The following is a 19,476-nucleotide window of genomic DNA, read 5'->3' on the forward strand; positions in this document are numbered from 1 at the left end:
GGAGTATAGCTCATGTTGGACCTTTGTTTAAAAAAGGCTCCAAGAATAACCCTGGAAATTACAGGCTGGTGAGCCTGACATCAGTAGTAGGTAAATGATTGGAAGGTGTTCTAAGAGATCGGATTAAAAGTATTTGGATAGCCAGGGACTGATTACTGATATTCAACATGGGTTTGTGCATGATAGGTGGTGTGTAACAAATCTTAAGGAGTTTTTCCAAGGAGGTTACCAAGAAAGTTGATGAAGAAAATGTTGTGGATGTTGTCTACATAGACTTTGACAAGGACCCTTTGGAGTCAGGAAGGTTCAGACATTTGGTATTCATGGTGAATTTGTAAACTGGATTTGACAATGGCTGGAGGGGAGAAATCAGAGAATAGTGGTGGATAATTGCTTCTCAGAATTCGGGGAATGTTATTTGTAAACAATATAATTGATCTGAATGTTAATATGGTAAATTGGATCAGCTAGCTGAAGATAATACTAAGATTGGAAGTGTTGAAGACAATGAAGCCTTTCAAAGCTTGCAGAGAAATCTGGACCAGCTAGAAAAATGGGCTGAAAGATGACAGATGATATTCAAAGTAGAGAAGTCTGTGGTGCTACATTTTCGAAGGACAAACCAAGAAAGGACATACATGATAAATAATAGGGCACTGAGGAGTGTGGTAGAACAAAGGAATTTGGAAATAAATATACATAGTTTCCTGACAGTGGCATCACAGGTAGATATGGTTGTAAAGAGAGTTTTTGGCATATTGGCCTTCATAAATCAAAGTTTGACTGTAGGAGTTGCGATGTTATGGTAAAGTTGTATAAGACATTAGTGAGGCCAAATTTGGAGTATTGTGTGCAGTTTTGGTCATCTAACTACAGGAAAGATTTCAATAAGATAGAAAGAGTGCAGAGAAGATTTACTAGGATGTTGCCCAGACTTCAGGATCTGAGTTAGAGGGAAAGGTTAAACAGGTTAGCATTTTATTCCCTGGATCGTAGAAGAATGAGGGGTGATTTGATAGAGGTATTTACAATTGAGTGGGATAAACAGAGTAAATATATGGAGGCTTTCTCCACTGAGGGTGGGTGAAATATACACCAGAAGACTTGATAAGAGTGAATTGGGAAATGTTTAGGGAGAACATAAGGGAGAACACTTTCACACAGAAAGTACTGGGAGTGTTGATCGAGCTGCCAGTTGAAGTGGTGAATGCGGGCTCAATTTTAACATTTAAAATTGGACAGGTACGTGGACCGGAGAGGTATGAATGGCTATAGACTGGGTGCAGATCAGTAGGACTAGGCACAAAAATGGGTCGGCATAGACTAGAAGGCCCAAAGCGCCTGTTTCTGTGCCATAATGTTCTTTGATCCTAACTCCAGAAATAATTATGAACAATAAAGTTTTAGTTTTTGTTTTTCTTTTGTCCCTCCCAATCTCTTCTCCATTATGATAAATAAGCAAGTTTACTGGAATGACTTGCCATTATTAGACGGAAGTATTCCAATCTCTCAGGAGTTTTTAATCATTTTAATTTGTATTTAATATGGATAATAAAGGCAGAAGTCCCCATATCGAAATTTACTTCCTGCAGCTTATTACGTGATAGCGTTTGTAGGTCAGTGTTGCCACAATCTGACCTGACATGTTATTTTTGCTGGCAAAAATATGCATAAAAGATTTATGCCAAACTTCTACTACAGGCAATTATCATGTAATTATTCACTGAAAGAAAAATTATCTGGTTTCAAATACATTCTCCATGGCACCAGGTGGTCTCTGATAAAATTGCTCTTTCTTCTGCACACAAGACCCGTCTAAAGTTAAATTAAAACTAGTAAAGTTCATTGGACTGGCATTGATATATTGGCCAAATGCAGGATCTGTGTTTTGCCATACAAATTTATCTTATTGCAGGTCATCTTTTTGCACAACATCATAACAACTTACTTTCAATTTTTTTTTAAATAGAAATGAAGCACAGTAGCAGGCCCTGTGGCCCACAAGCCCAAACCTCTTATTCTCAACAAGGGTGGCCAACCCATGCCCGCCAGCCTACATTCATACTTTTTCCTCTGAGTTTTTTAGTTGTCTTCTGAAAGTTTTTAAAAACTTGCCAATTTTCTATCTTCCCACTGATTTTTGCTTCCTTGTTTGCCTTCTTTTGCTTTTACTTTAACTTTCTTTGTCAGGAACAGTTGTGAAATCTTCCATTTTCCATTTGAATATTTCCTCTTTATTTTGATATGTATCTAACCTGCACCTTCCTCATTTCTCACAGAAACTCCATCCATTACTGCTCTGCTGTCTTCCCTACTAGTATCCCCTTCCAATCTATTTTGACCAGTTCCTCTCTCGTAACATGGTAATTCCCTTTACTCCACTGAAATACTGACATATCTGGTTTTAGTTTGTTCTTGAATCTCAAATTGAATTTAATCATATTCTGATCACTGCCCCCTCATGGTTCCTTCACCATAAGCTCTCTAATTGTGTCTGGTGCATTACACAACACCCAATCCAGTACAACCACTCCCCTCATGGGCTCATCCACAAGCAACTCTAAAAATGCACTTCTAGGCATTCTACAAATTCTCTCTTCTGAGATCCAATTCCAATCTTGTTTTCCTAATCTACTTGCATGTTAAAATCCTGCATAACTACCATAACATTGCCCTTCTGACAAACTTTTCTGTTTGCTATTTTAATTTGTTGTCCACATCCTGGCTATTGTTTGGAGGTCTGTATATATTGTAACTGCCAACAGTGTCCTTTTACACTTGCCATTTCTTAGCTCAACCCACAATGATTTTTTTTCTTCTGATCCTATGTCACCTCTGTCCAATGATTTAATTTTATTCCTTACCAACAGCCATGTTGCTCCCTCTGCTGACCTGTCTGTTCTTTTGATACCTTGGGCATTCAGCTCCCAATGACATCCATCCTTAAGTCACAACTCCGTAATTGCAACATCATCATTATGTGCCAATCTGTGCTGCACTAAAAGGTCATCCATTTTTTTTCTTGTTCTGTGTGCGTTTAAATGCAAAACCTTAAGCCATGTATTTGGGTTTTTTTATATTGCTTCTCTGCCTGTCCTTCCAGAAAAAATACCCACCAACTGTCTCTACTTGTGTGTCAGTCGCCTCTTCCTCCTCACTTTGGGTCTTGCCCCCTCCCCTCCCCAAACAGTATGAGCAAACCATTCTGCCAGGATATTGGTGCAACCAATGTCAGTTGGGCAGGTCACTGCTTCCTCAGAAAAGGTTCCAATGATCCAAGAACTTGAAACCCTTTCCCCTGCATAAACTCCTCAGATACTTATTTGTCTGTGCTATCTTCCTGTTCTGACCTCTAACTCATGGCACTGGGTCCTGAGTGAGATTACCACCTTGGAGGTCCTGCTCTTCAACCTCTTTCCTAACTTTGAAGGACAGTTTCCCCTCTCCTGCCTATGTCATTTGTAGCATGTGCCATAACCTCTGGCTGCTCACCCTCCCCTTTAAGAATATTCTGCACCTGCTCATCAAATGGTCTTCATATGTTTAACATCTTATCTCTGGGATAATTTCTGTAACCCTCCTCTGGATCTTCTTTAATAACAGAACATCCTTCCTTGGATATGGGGCTCAAAACTACCCACACTATTCTAAATGTTGTGTGACCAATGCCTTGTAAAGCCTCAGCATTGCATCCTTGCTTTTGCATTCTAGTCCTCTTGAATGCTAACTTTGCATTTGCCTTCTATATTAGAAAATAGCCTTACTTTTTTCTTTGACCAAAGCACATGACCAGGCTCTTCCCTATTCCGTAAGCCATCTGCAACTTCTTTGTCCAATTTCCAACATGTCCACGACCCTCTGCAAAACTCCTTGCTTCCTCAACACTACCCTCCCCTCTGCCATCTTGCAATCCACAAATTTGGCCACAAAGCCCATCAATTCCTTTGTCAAAATCATTTGTATACAATGCAAAAAGTCATGGACGTAATGGCAACCCTCATGGCACCCAGCCAGAAAAGCCCCTTTTATTTCTACTCTGTCCTCTTCTAATCAGCCAATCTTCTATCAATGCTATTATCTTTCATGTAGTACCATAGGAATATAGGAAGTAGGAACAGGAGTAGTGTTAGGTAAAAACATCATGAGCTGGAAATGTAGAGGGAGTCACCCAGTGCTGGGCCGTAAGAAGATGCAGTTGTGACCTTGTACTCTCAAGATAAGAGTGGGGATGACAAATTGATGTGCAGGAGGCTAGCAGAGAGGGACAGCAACAGTTTATTCATTGGACAATGTCATGGTATGATAATTTACTAAGTACGTATCCTAAGGTATATAAAAAACACCACTTGCTGATAACGGCAGAATGCGCCTTCTCCAACTAACACTGTTAGTTGCAAGTGTTACAATCCGGCAATAAAGAACAAAGAACCTTGATTTCGACTCAGTCTGGTGTCTGACTCACTCATTCATGAACAAAGCAGACCTAACAGTAGGCCAAAAATGGCCCATCGAGCCTGCTCCGCCATTTAATACGATCATGGCTGATCTAATTTATGACCTAACTCCACCTACCTGCCTTCTCCCCATATCCCCTAATTCCTCTATCATGTAAAAATTTATCTAACCGAATTTTAAATATGTTTAATGAGGCAGCCTCAACCACTTCCCTGGTTAGAGAATTCCAAACATTCACTACTCTCTGGGAAAAACTATTTTTCCTCATCTCTGTCCTAAATCTACTCCCCCGAATCTTGAGACTGTGTCCTCTCATTTTAGTTTCCCTGGCCAGTGCAAAAAACCTTCCTACACCTATCTTATCCATACCCTTCATAATTCTATATGTTTCTATAAGATCTCCTCTCATTCTTCTGAACTCGAGCGAATACAATCCTAGACGATTTAATCTTTCATCATAAGTCAACCCCCTTCATCCCGGGGGTCAACCTAGTAAACCTCCTCTGGACCGTCTCCAAAGCCAGTATATCTTTCCTCAAATATGGAGACCAGAACTGGACACAGTACTCCAGGTGCAGTCTCACCAGTACCTTTTACAGTTGCAACATTACCTCCCTACTCCTGAATTCAATTTCTCTAGCGATGAAGGCCAACATTCCATTTGCCTTCTTAATAACCTGCTGCACCTGCAACCTAACTTTTTGCGATTCATGCACAAGCACTCCCAAGTCCCTCTGCACAACAGCATGCTGTAGTTTTTCACCCTTTCAATAATATTCAGCTCTTTTATTTTTCTTGCCAAAGTGGATAACCTCACACTTACTAACATTGTACTCCATCTGCCAGACCTTTGCCCACTCATCCAGCTTAACTATATCCCTCTGCAGACTCTCCATATCCTCATTACAATTGGCTCTTCCACTCAATTTGGTGTCATCCGCAAACTTGGCTACACCACATTTTGTCCCCTCCTCCAAGTCATCAATGTAAATGATGAACAGTTGTGGGCCTAACACTGACCTCTGTGGCACCCCACTTACCACTCTCTGCCAACCTGAAAAACTCCCATTTATCCCGACACTCTGCCTCCTGTCAGACAACAAATTTTCAATCCAGGCCAATATACTTCCCCGGACTCCACTTTCCTGTAACTTACTGATAAGTCTCTTGTGCGGCACCTTATCAAACGCTTTCTGGAAATCCAAATATACAACATCAACCTGTTCCCCTCTATCCAACGCACCCATTATATCCTCAAAGAATCCTAACAAGTTTGAAAACAATTCTTCCCTTTCTAAAACCATGCTGCGTCCATAGGCTCCTATCTTGCTCAACAGCTTAATGTGTGGCATGTTGTCAAAAGCCTTCTGAAAATCTAAATAAAATACATCCTTTTGTATGTCCTGCTTGATACTTCCTCCAAGAACTCCAACAGATTTGTCAGGCAAAATCTCTGCTGAAGGAAACCATGCTGACTGCCCTATTTTATCATGTGTTTTCAAGTCCCTCCTTAGTGATAGACTTGAGAATCTTGCCAACCACTGAAGTTGGGCTTACTGACCTATAAACTTCCTCTGTTTTGCTTCTCTCCCTTGTCTTTATTAATCTCTATCTGCCATTTCGCTGCCTGAATCTATATCCTGTTGTGTTATTTGATAGCCCTCTACAACGTGTACAATTCCACAGATTTTTATATCATCTGCAAATGCACCCACCCAAATTTTCATCCAACTCACTTTTAGCTTGGTGTTCACTGGGAAATTTGTTAAACTATTATCACGGAGTCGTAGAATTTTACTGTGGGGAAACAGGCCCTTTGACTCAACTTGTTAATGCAGTCCAAGTCATCTATACAAGCTATTCCATATACCTGCATCCGAACCAGATATCTCTAAATATTTCCTATCCATATAACTGTCTAAATGTTTTTAAATGTTACCGATATCCTCATGGGTGGCACGGATGGCATAGCAGTTAGTACAATGCCTTCAAAGAGCCAGTGATCGGGGCCGGGGTTAGAATCCTGGGCTCTCTATAAGAAGTTTTTACTTGCTCTCTGTGTCTGCATGGGTTTTCCCCAGGGTTTCTGGTTTCCACCCACCATTCGAAATGTACTGGGGGGGGTTTGTAGGTTAATTGGGTATAAATTGGGCGGTGCAGACTCGTGGGCGAAATGGCCTGTTACTGTGCTGTATGCTTAAATTTAAAAAGAAATGACTGTGGTTGCTTATTCTATATATCCATCATACTGTGTGATGAAGGTACCCCGCAAGTCTCCTCAATCTTTTCCTACTCATCTGAAATCTATGCCCTTTAGTTTTAGGTTTCTCTGTTCTGGGGAAAAAATATGACTACCCTTCTCTTTTCTCCTCATCGTATCACAAACCTTTACAAGGTCCTCCCTAAGCTCCAGTCCTTCAGGAAGTAAAATCCCAGCCCTGCTGGTCCCACTAACATTCTTATGAATCTTTTCTGTCCTTTCCAGCTTTATGATACCTTTCCTATAGCTGGACAATCAAAACTGCACCAAACTCTGGTCTCATCAATGTTTTGTACAGTTTTATCATGACTATCCTCCTGTACTCAATGGTGTGACTAATGAAGGCAAGCATGATAAACACCTTTTTTAATCATCTTCATGGTTCTTTGTCCCTGTTCTATAACACTCTCCAGATTCCTACCACTTCCTGTGTAAGTCCTGCCCTGGTTCAACCTAAAGAAAAGTGCAGCACCTAGCACTTGTCCCATGTTCCCAGTTCATCTAGAATCTAGATGAATCTAGAAAGTGGTTTTCAGCCTTTTTCAATCTAAGGACAACTTGGCTTCTGGCTTAACAAGTCAAAGGCAGCTCTGTAAGAAACATGTCTTTATCTACTTTAAAGTATTTTTAACATTTTTAAAGACCCACATGGAAACACAGTGTGGCCCCTCAGTGGGCCCTGACCTGTTTGAGACCTGCTGATCTATATGCTATTGTTATTTCAGATGACCTTCTTTACTGCCCATCTTCCCACCAATTTTGGTGTTAGCTGCAAACTTATTAACCATGCTAACTGCATTGTCATAGAAGTCATTAATATTGAAGACAAACAAGAGTGGATCCAGCATGCATCCCTGTAGCACACAACTGGTGCCAACCCTCCAATTTGAATAACCACACTGACTCCAACCATCAAACCAAATGTGTATTGTTCAACATTATATTAAAGTGAAATAAGCATGTTTGTGCATTATTTGAAATTTTGATATTCCAGAAGATGCTGGATAAGAATTTTACTGTACATTTACAATGTGGTAATTCAATTAGATTTAGTCAAGGCAATATTTTACCACTTGCATCAAGTGGACCTTTTAAATATCAATATCCCAGCTGGCACTTAGTTCTTTTGTTAAGAAACTATAAATAAAGATGTTAAAATGGACTAATTAACAAAAAAACCATATATTTATATTAATTCTTGTAAATCTTTGAATATTACATGCACATTCAATTGGATTACTTACTTCCAATAGTGAAATTCTTCCAATCACCCAGTAAAGAATGCCTGAAAGTATAATATTTAAGCACAGTTTGGTGGTGTTTTTTTCAACAGTTGTCTACCCAAAATAATGTATAATTGACATTGCATTCTATCTCCTTCCCAAAGGAAATTAGTTCATCCTGTTATCACACAATGTTATAAAAATATGTGAAATATCAATTTGTCACTGTTATTAATCCATTGGAAGGATAAAGCTTTACACTGCAAGGACTGGAATTTTATTAATTAGTTATGTTTTAAGGTACAAAGAACTAACCGAGCAGCAACTTCCTGGAGCACTTCCTCCAGAGTGCACACCAAATATTGATGGACCAAATGCTAAATCAGTCCAACGCGAACAGAGCTTGCACTCTTTCCATACTCTCTTCTGCAGGCGTTGCTTCAAATATGATTGTTTCCTGCATCGTGAGTATAGTATTATCTTGTTGGCTGAAATTTTGTGTAATAACAGTTGCTGTCTGAAAGCATTGGATTATAAATCTGCACAGTAAATAAACTGATCATTTTGTGTGGCACAACTGTCTTGTGAAATGTTTGAAGGATTTCTCATCATTACATCATTCTGTAAACTCCAAGCTTTCTCCAAAATAATCTTTGGATACATCTTGTCCCTGACAAATAGTTAGCTGAGAAGGGGTATGGGGAAGTGAACACAAAGTAAGATGATCGAGGAGTGAGAGGACTTTCAAAAGGTGTTCCTAAGGTGAACCCTAAGAATAAGGGTAATACGCAGATAATACGCACAATGAATGTGTAGAAGCAGACAAAGTAGTTGGAATACTTAAAAAGACACTTTGTAAATCACAAAATTCTATTTTTATTTGGTTGAAATAAAAACACAAAATGCTGGAGAAGCTCAGCATGTCAAACAGTGTCCTTTATGTACCAAAGGCAAAGGTACGTAACTGATGTTTTGGGCTTGTGCCCTCAATCAAAGTATGAAAAAATGCCAGCAAGCATCCAAACAAAAGGGGTGTGGCAAGGCAGATGATAGGTGGAGAAAGGAGGGAGGGGACAGCAGCAATGGGGGGAAGAGGGGTGTAATATGGCTGGGTGGGTGATATGTGTTTCAGAGGTCAACGTCAGAACACCTTTCAAGAGGGTGAATTGCTGTAAAGTGTCAGGCCCTGGTAGCATACCTGGCAGGGTACTGAAAGTCTGTGCCAACCAACTAGCTAGAGTTGGAGTGTTCAAGGACATTTATTCTATATATAGAATTCTCTACATTGGAGAAACCAGTCACAGACTGGGAGATCACTTTGCTCAACATCTCCGCTCTGTTCACAACCACAGCAGCTTCCCAGTGGCCAACTATTTCAACTCTGGATCACACTCCCACGCTTTCATATCTGTCCATGGCCCTATCTGACCACCCGCAGATTGGAGGAACAACACCTTATTTTCCAGCTGTTCACTCTCCAGCCACGTGGCATAAACATTGACTTTACTGCTTTCCATTAAACCTACTTGCCTTTTCTTTCCCCCTCACCTTTTCCTGTCTTTCCAGTTCTTTCACCCACACAGCCCTACCACCCCCTCCCCCTCACTGCTGCTGTCTCCTCCCCCCTTTCTCCACCTATTCTCTCCTGCCTTGCCTCCCCATCCCCCACCTTTTTGTTTGAATGCTTGCTGGCATTTTCTCATATTTTGATGAAGGGCTTAAGCTCAAAACATCAGTGATGTATCTTTGCCGTTGCTACATAAAGGACACTGTCACCTAGTTTACATGTGCAGGTGAGGTGCTGGAAGATTCAAGAATAGCTGATGTGCCTTTATTTAAAATTGCAGCAGCAATTAAGTCTGCGATCTGCATGCTGTTCAGCCTTGCATCACTCATTTGAAAATTATTAGGAAGGATTCTGAGCAATATGTTTTGAATGCATTTGGAATTATAAAGACTGATTATGGATAGGCAGCATGGCTTTGATCATGGGACATCAAGTCTCTCTAATGTGTGTTTTTTGATGAGGTGACGAAGAGGATTGAAATTTAGACATACAGCATGGTGACAGGCCATTTCACCCCACCATCCTGTGCTACTCCATTACACCCAATTGAAATGGCCTGTTACCGTGCTGTATGTCTCAATTAAAAATTAAATGGTTGGCCACCCTTAGAATAGACTGTACTTGGATTATTGTCTGCAGTTCTGGTTGCTGTCGAAGAAGAAAACTGTGATTAAACTAGAGGGGAGCAGAAAAGAGCCGTAAGAGTCTTGTCTGAATTAGAGGGCTTGTTCTCAGGAAAGATTAAAAAAACTGCGTATGCTTTCTCTTGAGCAAAGGGGTAACATTGTAGAGATATATAAAATTTTGAGTGTAGAGTGAGTAGCCAGTGTTTGTTTTCGATGGTAAGGTTATCAATAACTAGAAGGACCTCTGAGTAAAGGGAGGAGACTTAAAGAGATTTAAGGATCATTTTCTTTCATGGCGTGATTGCTCTCTGGATTGAGATGCCAGAGGAGGCAGCAGAGGTAAGAAAAGAAATGGTAAGATGGCAGCGGGATAGGTATTTGAATGAGAAAGATATGGAGAGATATGAATTTAATGGAGGCATGGTTTTGGTGGTTGGTGCAGATGTGGTGTTTTTATGCTGTACAACTGGGAAGAGCAGAGTTGTAAGGGCACAATGTACAGGGATGGTTGAGAAGGGTGAGGCAAGGCATTTCAGTCCTTCAATGTCTTTCACAAAGTCGAAGGTCAACATGATTGGTTTTCATTGGCATTGCCCAGGAAATATAGATTTTTTTTTTAACAAAAGAGAAACACAAAACTGCAGATGCTGAAATCTTGACCAAATAAAAGAATTGCTGACTGAACGTAGCAGAATCCATGGGTAGAGATAGTCAGGTAATGTTTTGGGTATGAACCTTTGTCAGGACTAATACAGAATAGAAATTACATAAATAAAGAGGAAAGAAACTGGGAATATGTAGATGGGTATTGGGACCCAGGTTCCAGACCAAACTTTTATTGATTATTTTTAATTTGGAGATCCAATACAGCTTCCAGTCCATGAGCCATGCCATCCAAAATACACCAATTAATCTACAAACCTTGTACATTTTTGGAGGGTGTGAGGAATCCAGAGCAACTGAAGGAAACCCATGCAGATACAGGGAGAACATGTAAACTCCTTGCAGACAGTGTTGGATTTGAACCCTGATCGCTGCCACTTTAATACTCTTGTGGTACTTTTAGTAAAGTAGTTAATACCTAATTGGCCCACCAAATGGCAAAAGACTCTTGAGGGGCCCTGTGGGTTATTCTTGCTATTTGTTATGTGCTCTGTTGGAAAAAAAATTGTTGTTATCTTTGAATATTTTAAATCCATGGTTTTCAAACTTTTTCTTTTCATTTGCATACCACCTTAAGTAATCCCTATGCCATAGGTTGTCTGTGATTAGTAAGGGATTACTTAAAGTGGTATGTGAGTGGGAAAGGAAGGTTGAGAACCACTGCTCTAGACCCAATTGTTATTGAAATATTTTGTTTGAGAAAAATTGTCATTGGCCCATTTCCTTTGGAGTTATGAAATGGTGTACATAATGAGTCAATTAGGTATGATTAAAACAGTGGTTTTCAAACTTTTTCATTCCACTCACATACCACCTTAAGTATCCCTTACTAATCACAGAGCACCTATGGCATAGGGATTACTTAAGGTGGTATGTGAATGGAAAGAAAAAGTTTTGAAAACCACTATTTTAAATGAAGCTTTTTGAAGTTCATTGAAGTCACTGTGGTTATATTTCTAATTCAGCTTTTCATGCCACTCCGAATACATATAAACGAAAAACTCCTGAGACCAGGGCAGAGACAGAACAATGTGGACCAGATTGTTGTTTGTTTTTGGTGAGAAGCTTTTCTATCCACCTTTCACTCTTGTAGTATTAAAATGAATGTCTCCTATAATGGTACTTCTGAATGGGAATACAGAAAAATCCTCAGTATCCGGCACCTATCAGGATTAGTACATGTCGGATAAGTGAATTTTTCGATTGCTTGAGATTGCATGTTACGTGGATTGGCGAACAAATCACGAGGGGACGCCAATTTTAAACTTGTATTTTTAACCTATTTATTTTGTGTTTTTTTTTTCTTTGCCTGTTGCTTGAATTCCAGAAAATGGGGATTTTTGCTGTATTATGTTTTGAGTGAGCTCTTTTGGAACTTACTTTTAGTACAGTACCAAAATGTTAATTTTATGCTATGTTAAACATCAAAACAATGTCATAGGATTTTAAAGTGGTCTTATCCCTAATGTTCCCCCACATTTAATGCTACTTAAACATTATCTGAACATTGTTTTGGGGGGGTTTACTGATAGTTGGCTGTCATATTTCTTGCATTATAGCAGTGAATACTCTTCAAAAATCCTTCATTGACTAAATTTTCTTGATATTCTGAAAAAGATGTGGAAGAATCCTCTTAAAAGTTGTGACTTCCTATTTAAAATGGTATTTTAATTTCCAACTTGTATAACTTCTCTGAAGTAAAAGTTATATGAGCCTCAGTGAAAATGTTGGAAGTACTACCCAGTCATAGTCTAAGGAAAGAATTTATAGGGTGAGGGACTATCACCAAAAATATGATAGAAACTAAATAACCCTTGTTGTTTCACAATATTCTCTGTTGGCTATGTGAAGTTATTTATTTGTTTTGCTGCCCTGATTGATGGGAAAATTTATTGTGGATCCTTTTGTGTGCATGTCATCCTTTTGAATCAATGCCTTGATTTCAAAATTGACGCCGGATGACATGTATTGTAGCTCTGTTGTCAACACTTCTGATTAAACTAATCTTTGCATGTTGAAGGGAAGTAGCTTGATCCAGTTTGTGCCAGTGAAGTCAGCTTATTACTCCAGCTATAGTCACGTGACTGAAGAATTTTATTGTCATTCAGTGCTTTCAAGCCATACCTGAATTTGCTAGGCTGCATCTCACCAGATGCAGACCTCTGCAATAGGTTTTAGGAAATCCTACTCCCCCATCCCCCACTTCCTGCAATCCCGAGAACAACCATCACAAGTTCTGCAGATATAATTTCTGACATCACGTGGCATCACTTTTTTTCATTGGGTAATTCAGTAAAATCCTCAGTATCCAGCACCTACAAGGATATGGATGTTGAATATGTGAATTTTCCAGTTACCTAAGACAAACTCTTAGAATGCCTAACTAATGCACCTACATTAAGAATAAACAGTTTAAAAGACAAAAGATAGTGCAAAATGTAAAGTATTTTATAAAATCTGTATTGTACTCCTTAATTACATAAAGTTCACTTTAATCAGATAATTCCCGTAATTTACAAAATTATTAATTTAAATTTGAACCCCTGGCACTGTAACAGCATTGCACTAACTGTACCAAACTCATAATCAACACTCATAGCCCCACCCCAACTTTATAGATAAAGCCTTACTAATATACTTACTAATAAAGATAAAGACTTTCTAGGTAGGGATAGGGAGACACTTTGGGAGAGACACCCCAGCAGCAAGTGGCATCAGCTGGCTCTTCATCCTGGGTGGCAACATTTTATTCAAACACAACTTTATTCAAGCAGCTGCTACGGGAGGAGCAGGACTGGGGTGTTCCTCTGGCTGAATGTTTGCTCTCACCTTTACCAAGGGCTTGTATGTTGCTTCGGAGAACATTTACTTTTAGAATTTTAAACTTTTATTGAAATTCTTATTTATTTTCAATCTTTTTTTTTGCTGGTTGCTTGAATTCTGGATGCTGGGGATTTTATGTCCTAAAAGCACTAAATGAATGCAATATTTTTGTTCAAAGTTCACCATAGCACATCCTCAGTTAACAATTAACATGCAATCATAATATGTAATATGTTTGTGATATTTAGGATGGAGCAAAAGACTTTGCAGTGGCTTTAACAGCTGAGCGAATAAAAACACCTCCTAAACGTCCAGGTGGCCGTCGCAGAGGGCGCCATCCAAATGGCACGAGCCGACCCAGCACACCAACAATAAACCCATCTGAGGCTAAGGATACAGATAGTGACAGAGAGGCTGGGACAGATACTGGGGGTGAGATAAATGACAAAGATGAAGAAGATAAAAAGGATGATACCACAAGTTCCTCTGGTGAGCAAAACTGAATTGACTTTGATCAATATTTTTATTTAAAAAGACATTGTGAAATAGTCTTAAAGATTTGAGTAAATATTAGAATGAAAGCCAATGTAAGGTAATGAGCATTGGGCTAATGAATAAATGGAATGTAGTTAGGATAGAGATTGCAGAATTGCTTGAGGTGAAAAAAAAAATGATTAAATGTACAAAATGGGAATTAGCAAATTTTGGGGATTTCAGCAGATGATAATGTCATTTTTATTGATGCATTCACTTTCATAAATACACGAGACAGAAACTTTTCTTTATACTTCTATTGAAAGCAGTTTCCTGACTCTTACAAGAATAGTCACTGCTTTCACAGTCGAGTTGCAGTCATGAGTTTAGTTAAGCCTTTGGATGTGTATGATGTGTTTCTTAACACGTGGTGTATAAATTAACTGGCTGCTGTGTTGACAGATCAGCCTCAAATGAGGTTTTAATATTTTGGCAGGCAAGTCTTGAAATGCCAATTTGCCTCTTTGGAGAGATGGGGATAGTTTATCCCATTATATATTGGCCCTAGATGCTTGTGGCTGGACATTATCATCTTTTTATTTTTCTGACTTCTTGAAATTATTTTAATAAATACTTATTTTAATAAATTAATCCCAGATGTGATGCTCTTTCCAATGATGTGTAAAAATAAAATGATAATGTGTGTATAAGCTGTGTATTATGTATATGTGCATAATATTTCATTTGAGCTGTCTTGCATTGATAATTGATGTCAAATTTAAATTGTCAGCCTTAATTGTCCCACATTTAATAACTGCAAAAAATTGTGTAGGATGAGTTTGTGGAGTTGGATGAGATTTATTTAAGTTGGCACGTAGAAGTAAACAGCAAAGGAATGTCATTATGGACTATGTTGCGTATTTTGCTGAAGTGTATGATGTGCAATGATCATAATGGAGAAAAAAGAACTATTTAAGTAAAAAAAAATAGGAAAAAGATTTAAATATTCAATTTCATGACGAGGCCTGGTCAAGATTGTGGCAGAAAAGTGTAACTAATACAATTAATGTGAGATATCAAATGGTACAACATAATTTTTACATCTTTTGTATGACACTCTGTAAAAATTAAATGGACTCAATTCAAGTTGTTCTGACAAATGTTTCAGATGTAACAAAAAAAATAGAAACCTTATTACATGCAGTTTGGTTTTTTGAAAAATGGGAAAAGTAGAATATATTATTGGGACAAATTATGAAGATCCAGATACCAAAGGATCCCAGAATAATTTTGGTTGGTCAATTTATATGACCTTGATTCTGAATTGAAGTTAGACAAATATCAACAAAAACTTTTGAGTGTAGCAATAGCAATGGCACAGAAATGTATAGCAGTAACATGGAAGTCAGATAATTTTAAGGTTGGATAGAATGGCATACGGAAATTCAAAATTGTATACCATTGGAAAAGATTACTGATAATTTAAGGAATCAACCTGAGAATTTTTATATGATTTGGAAACCATATATGGATTTCATTAGTAAGAGTCCATCCACATCACATCCACCCACTCAACCCAATTAATATGTACAGGATAGAATAATATGCTAGGAATATATGAATAGTGAATGATAAATAAATTCAGGTGTTTTCTCTTTTTTCCCTTTTTTTGGAGGGGGGATAAAAAAATTATATATAATTTTGTATCATTTTTATTATATTGTGTTATACGATGAAGAATTTATATGTACGTATTGATGCAAATGAAAAGTAAAATTTTCAAAAAGAACAGTACAATGATCATAATATTGTAAAATTTTGTTTACTATCAAAATTGGTTAAATGTTGTATAAAATCGGACTTTAAATCTGAAAGTTAACAGTAAAGATTGTGGTGCAGATTGTCCATGGTAGCGACTACCTGAAACAGTATCACAGTAAATGAGCAAAGGCTGAGGCTAGGAGAATTACTACAGAGTAATTTCAAGTTTTAAGTTTATTTTCACTCACACTAATCTACAGTGAGAAAGTTTATTTTGTGGACAATCTACCTAATCGACCCACATATAGCACAACAATAAAAGCACAATGCAGTTATAGAGAGAAATCAGATGCTCTCAAATCAATTCCAGACACCCAAGCGTAGGAATCAACCATTCTGCAATTATCTTTTCAAGCCTTGAAAGAAGCTTTTAGTTAATGTGATCATCTCTCCTCCAAATTCTATAGATTAGTCATTCAAGCCAGATAAGAAATATTCTCTCAAAAAGTAGTGAATCATCAGAATCTAACCAAGAGGGCCCTGGGGCTTCACTCAGGCCTTTTATTCAAGGTGGAGATTGATTTTGATTTTTTTTTTAAGGTAAAAGGGAGGGATTTACTGCAGGAATGGCTAAACACCCAATGAAATTGGGATATGTCTTAACTATTCTGTGTATCTCAGTTGAAAACAAATAGCTTGATAAATTACACCCCTAGTTTGACTTGACATTATGTCAAAGAACCAAAGTATATACATAAATTGATGGCCTAAGGGACTGTTTCTATGCTCCATAACCCTGTCTCTAAATATGTGTTTGAATATGTAAAGGTTTAATTTTGTGGACCTTATTTTTTTTTTCTTATTTTTCTGTTTGGCTTCAGAGGCAAACTCCAGATGTCAAACTCCTGTTAAGATGAAGCTTGCTTCTGATCTTTCTGATGCGGAATGGAGTGGAGCTGAAGCCTCGCTGTTCAGAGTTCTGCATGGCACTTACTACAATAACTTCTGTGCTATAGCCAAATTGTTAGGAACCAAAACATGTGGACAGGTGAAATACAGTATTTTGGGATACTAGTCAGTATGAGGTACTTTTGGTGCCACAGATGAATAATTTATCTCCTCATTATGGAAAGAAAGTCACCAAAGTTGATGAAACAAAGCAAATTGGGTCCATTTTGTGAAATACAGAAATTTTGAGAAGTTAGTCACTTGCAACTGGAACCTGTGATCGTGAATATGAATGATTATTTTAAAGATTTATATACTGTATCTAATTTTGTAAAATAAGGAGACTTAATGGGTTGAGAGCTGTTGACTCTCAACACAGAAAATAGCTCTAAAAATGATCCATCTTGATACATATTTTAAATGGAAGCATATTTTCAAAAACAGCCTATTTTTAAAGTTCTGATTTGAGAAAAATTTATTGGTTTCTCACTGTTTTGATTTAGTATTATCTGAACGGTTATGTTTTATCATCATATACCTGTATAGGAATAGATGGCAAAAAACATTATTTCTATATTATATTCCTGGGTTCAGAAAAAAATTACTCTCTTGTTTAGGTATACGAGTTTGCAGTGAAAGAATCTAACATTATTGCTCGTGTGCCTGCGGAGGATGCTGATACGCCTCCAAGAAAAAAGAAGAGAAAGCATAGGTAAAGGGGATCTTTATTCATCATTCTTGATCTTTAAATTAAATTGAGATGACAGGAACTTGCTTGTTACCGTTTTAAATTAAACTCACATTCTCTTCTGCAAAAATGTTTTTGTGCCTTTGTATTTAAGATTACTGAAAGGTTCCGTAATTTTGTTGATCAATACATTAGCTCAGTGGATTGATTTATGGTAGAAATTTTATTTTCTCTAAACATCATTTTGCATAGTATTTCTGATATACTGTGCTAAAATCTTAGCTCGATGTGTTTCTGTACTCTAATCAGGAGGCCAAGAATTGCAATTTGTTGATATTCGCTGTGAATCATTAAACCATTGGAGGAGGAGAATGCTATTATCATCCACTCTGCTTTTCTTAGTCTTCTTCTTCTTTGGCTTGGCTTCGCGGACGAAGATTTATAGAGGGGGTAAATGTCCACGTCAGCTGCAGGCTCGTTTGTGGCTGACAAGTCCGAGGCGGGACAGGCAGACACGGTTGCAGCGGTTGCAGGGGAAAATTGGTTGGTTGGGGTTGGGTGTTGGGTTTTTCCTCCTTTGTCTTTTGTCAGTGAGGTGGGCTCTGCGGTCTTCTTCAAAGGAGGTTGCTGCCCGCCGAACTGTGAGGCGCCAAGATGCACGGTTTGAGGCGATATCAGCCCACTGGCGGTGGTCAATGTGACAGGCACCAAGAGATTTCTTTAGGCAGTCCTTGTACCTCTTCTTTGGTGTACCTCTGTCACGGTGGCCAGTGGAGAGCTCGCCATATAACACGATCTTGGGAAGGCGATGGTCCTCCATTCTGGAGACGTGACCCACCAAACGCAGCTGGATCTTCAGCAGCGTGGACTCGATGCTGTCGGCCTCTGCCATCTCGAGTACTTCGATGTTAGGGATGAAGGCGCTCCAATGAATGTTGAGGATGGAGCGGAGACAATGCTGGTGGAGGCGTTCTAGGAGCCGTAGGTGATGCCGGTAGAGGACCCATGATTCGGAGCCGAACAGGAGTGTGTGTATGACAGTGGCTCTGTATACGCTTATCTTTGTGAGGATTTTCAGTTGGTTGTTTTTCCAGACTCTTTTGTGTAGTCTTCCAAAGGCGCTATTTGCCTTGGCGAGTCTGTTGTCTATCTCGTTGTCGATCCTTGCATCTGATGAGATGGTGCAGCCGAGATAGGTAAACTGGTTGACCGTTTTGAGTTTTGTGTGCCCGATGGAGATGTGGGGGGGCTGGTAGTCATGGTGGGGAGCTGGCTGATGGAGGACCTCCGTTTTCTTCAGGCTGACTTACAGGTCAAACATTTTGGCAGTTTCCACAAAGCAGGACGTCAAGTGCTGAAGAGCTGGCTCTGAATGGGCAACTAAAGCGGTATCGTCTGCAAAGAGTAGTTCACGGACAAGTTGCTCTTGTGTCTTGGTGTGAGCTTGCAGGCGCCTCAGATTGATGCCATCCGTGCGGTACCGGATGTAAACAGCGTCTTCATTGTTGGGGTCTTTCATGGCTTGGTTCAGCATCATGCTGAAGAAGATTCTTGGAACTGCATTTTTTTTATCCCAAAAGGCAAAAATTATAATTGACCAAAATAATTTGGATGCTTTATTTGACCATGAATGCTCATTGTCTGTCATTAATAGTCCTGATAATTTTGAATTTCCTGGCTTTTGAATTTCCTGGCTTAGGCGAGCATGAAGATTTTAATGTATGAATAATGATGAACAAAATCAACAGCCTCAATTGCTCTTTTTTTTTTTAACTTGGCTGTACGGTTAGCTCAATAGTATTACAGTGTCAGTGACACAGATTCTAATCCAGTGCTGTCCATGAGGAGTTTGTACATTCTCTCCATGTCTGTGTAGGTGCACTGGTTTCATCCCATCTTTCAAAAACGTATGGGGTTTGTAGGTTAATTGGTGTATTGGGTGCATAGGCTTGTGGGTGGAAGGGCTTGTATGTCTAAATGTATTAATA

At 38.8% G+C, this 19,476-nt stretch overlaps 1 protein-coding gene across 8 annotated transcripts in view; it reads left to right on the plus strand.

The window, feature by feature from the left end:
- ezh2 (enhancer of zeste 2 polycomb repressive complex 2 subunit) overlaps positions 1-19,476 on the plus strand; it is a 90,354-nt gene that overhangs the window by 48,070 nt on the left and 22,808 nt on the right. For 5 of the 8 annotated variants that reach the window (XM_069912432.1, XM_069912431.1, XM_069912455.1 and 2 more), the window contains 5 exons: positions 8,227-8,402; positions 11,760-11,851; positions 13,866-14,106; positions 16,734-16,900; positions 17,418-17,512. In XM_069912432.1, coding sequence (XP_069768533.1) covers positions 8,227-8,402; positions 11,760-11,851; positions 13,866-14,106; positions 16,734-16,900; positions 17,418-17,512 — 771 coding nt within the window. The remainder of the gene's footprint in view (positions 1-8,226; positions 8,403-11,759; positions 11,852-13,865; positions 14,107-16,733; positions 16,901-17,417; positions 17,513-19,476) is intronic. The other 3 variants (XM_069912440.1, XM_069912457.1, XM_069912449.1) reach the window with 1 other exon arrangement.

Source organism: Narcine bancroftii, chromosome 1, assembly GCF_036971445.1.
Source record: "Narcine bancroftii isolate sNarBan1 chromosome 1, sNarBan1.hap1, whole genome shotgun sequence".
NCBI classification, from domain to species: Eukaryota; Metazoa; Chordata; class Chondrichthyes; order Torpediniformes; family Narcinidae; genus Narcine; species Narcine bancroftii.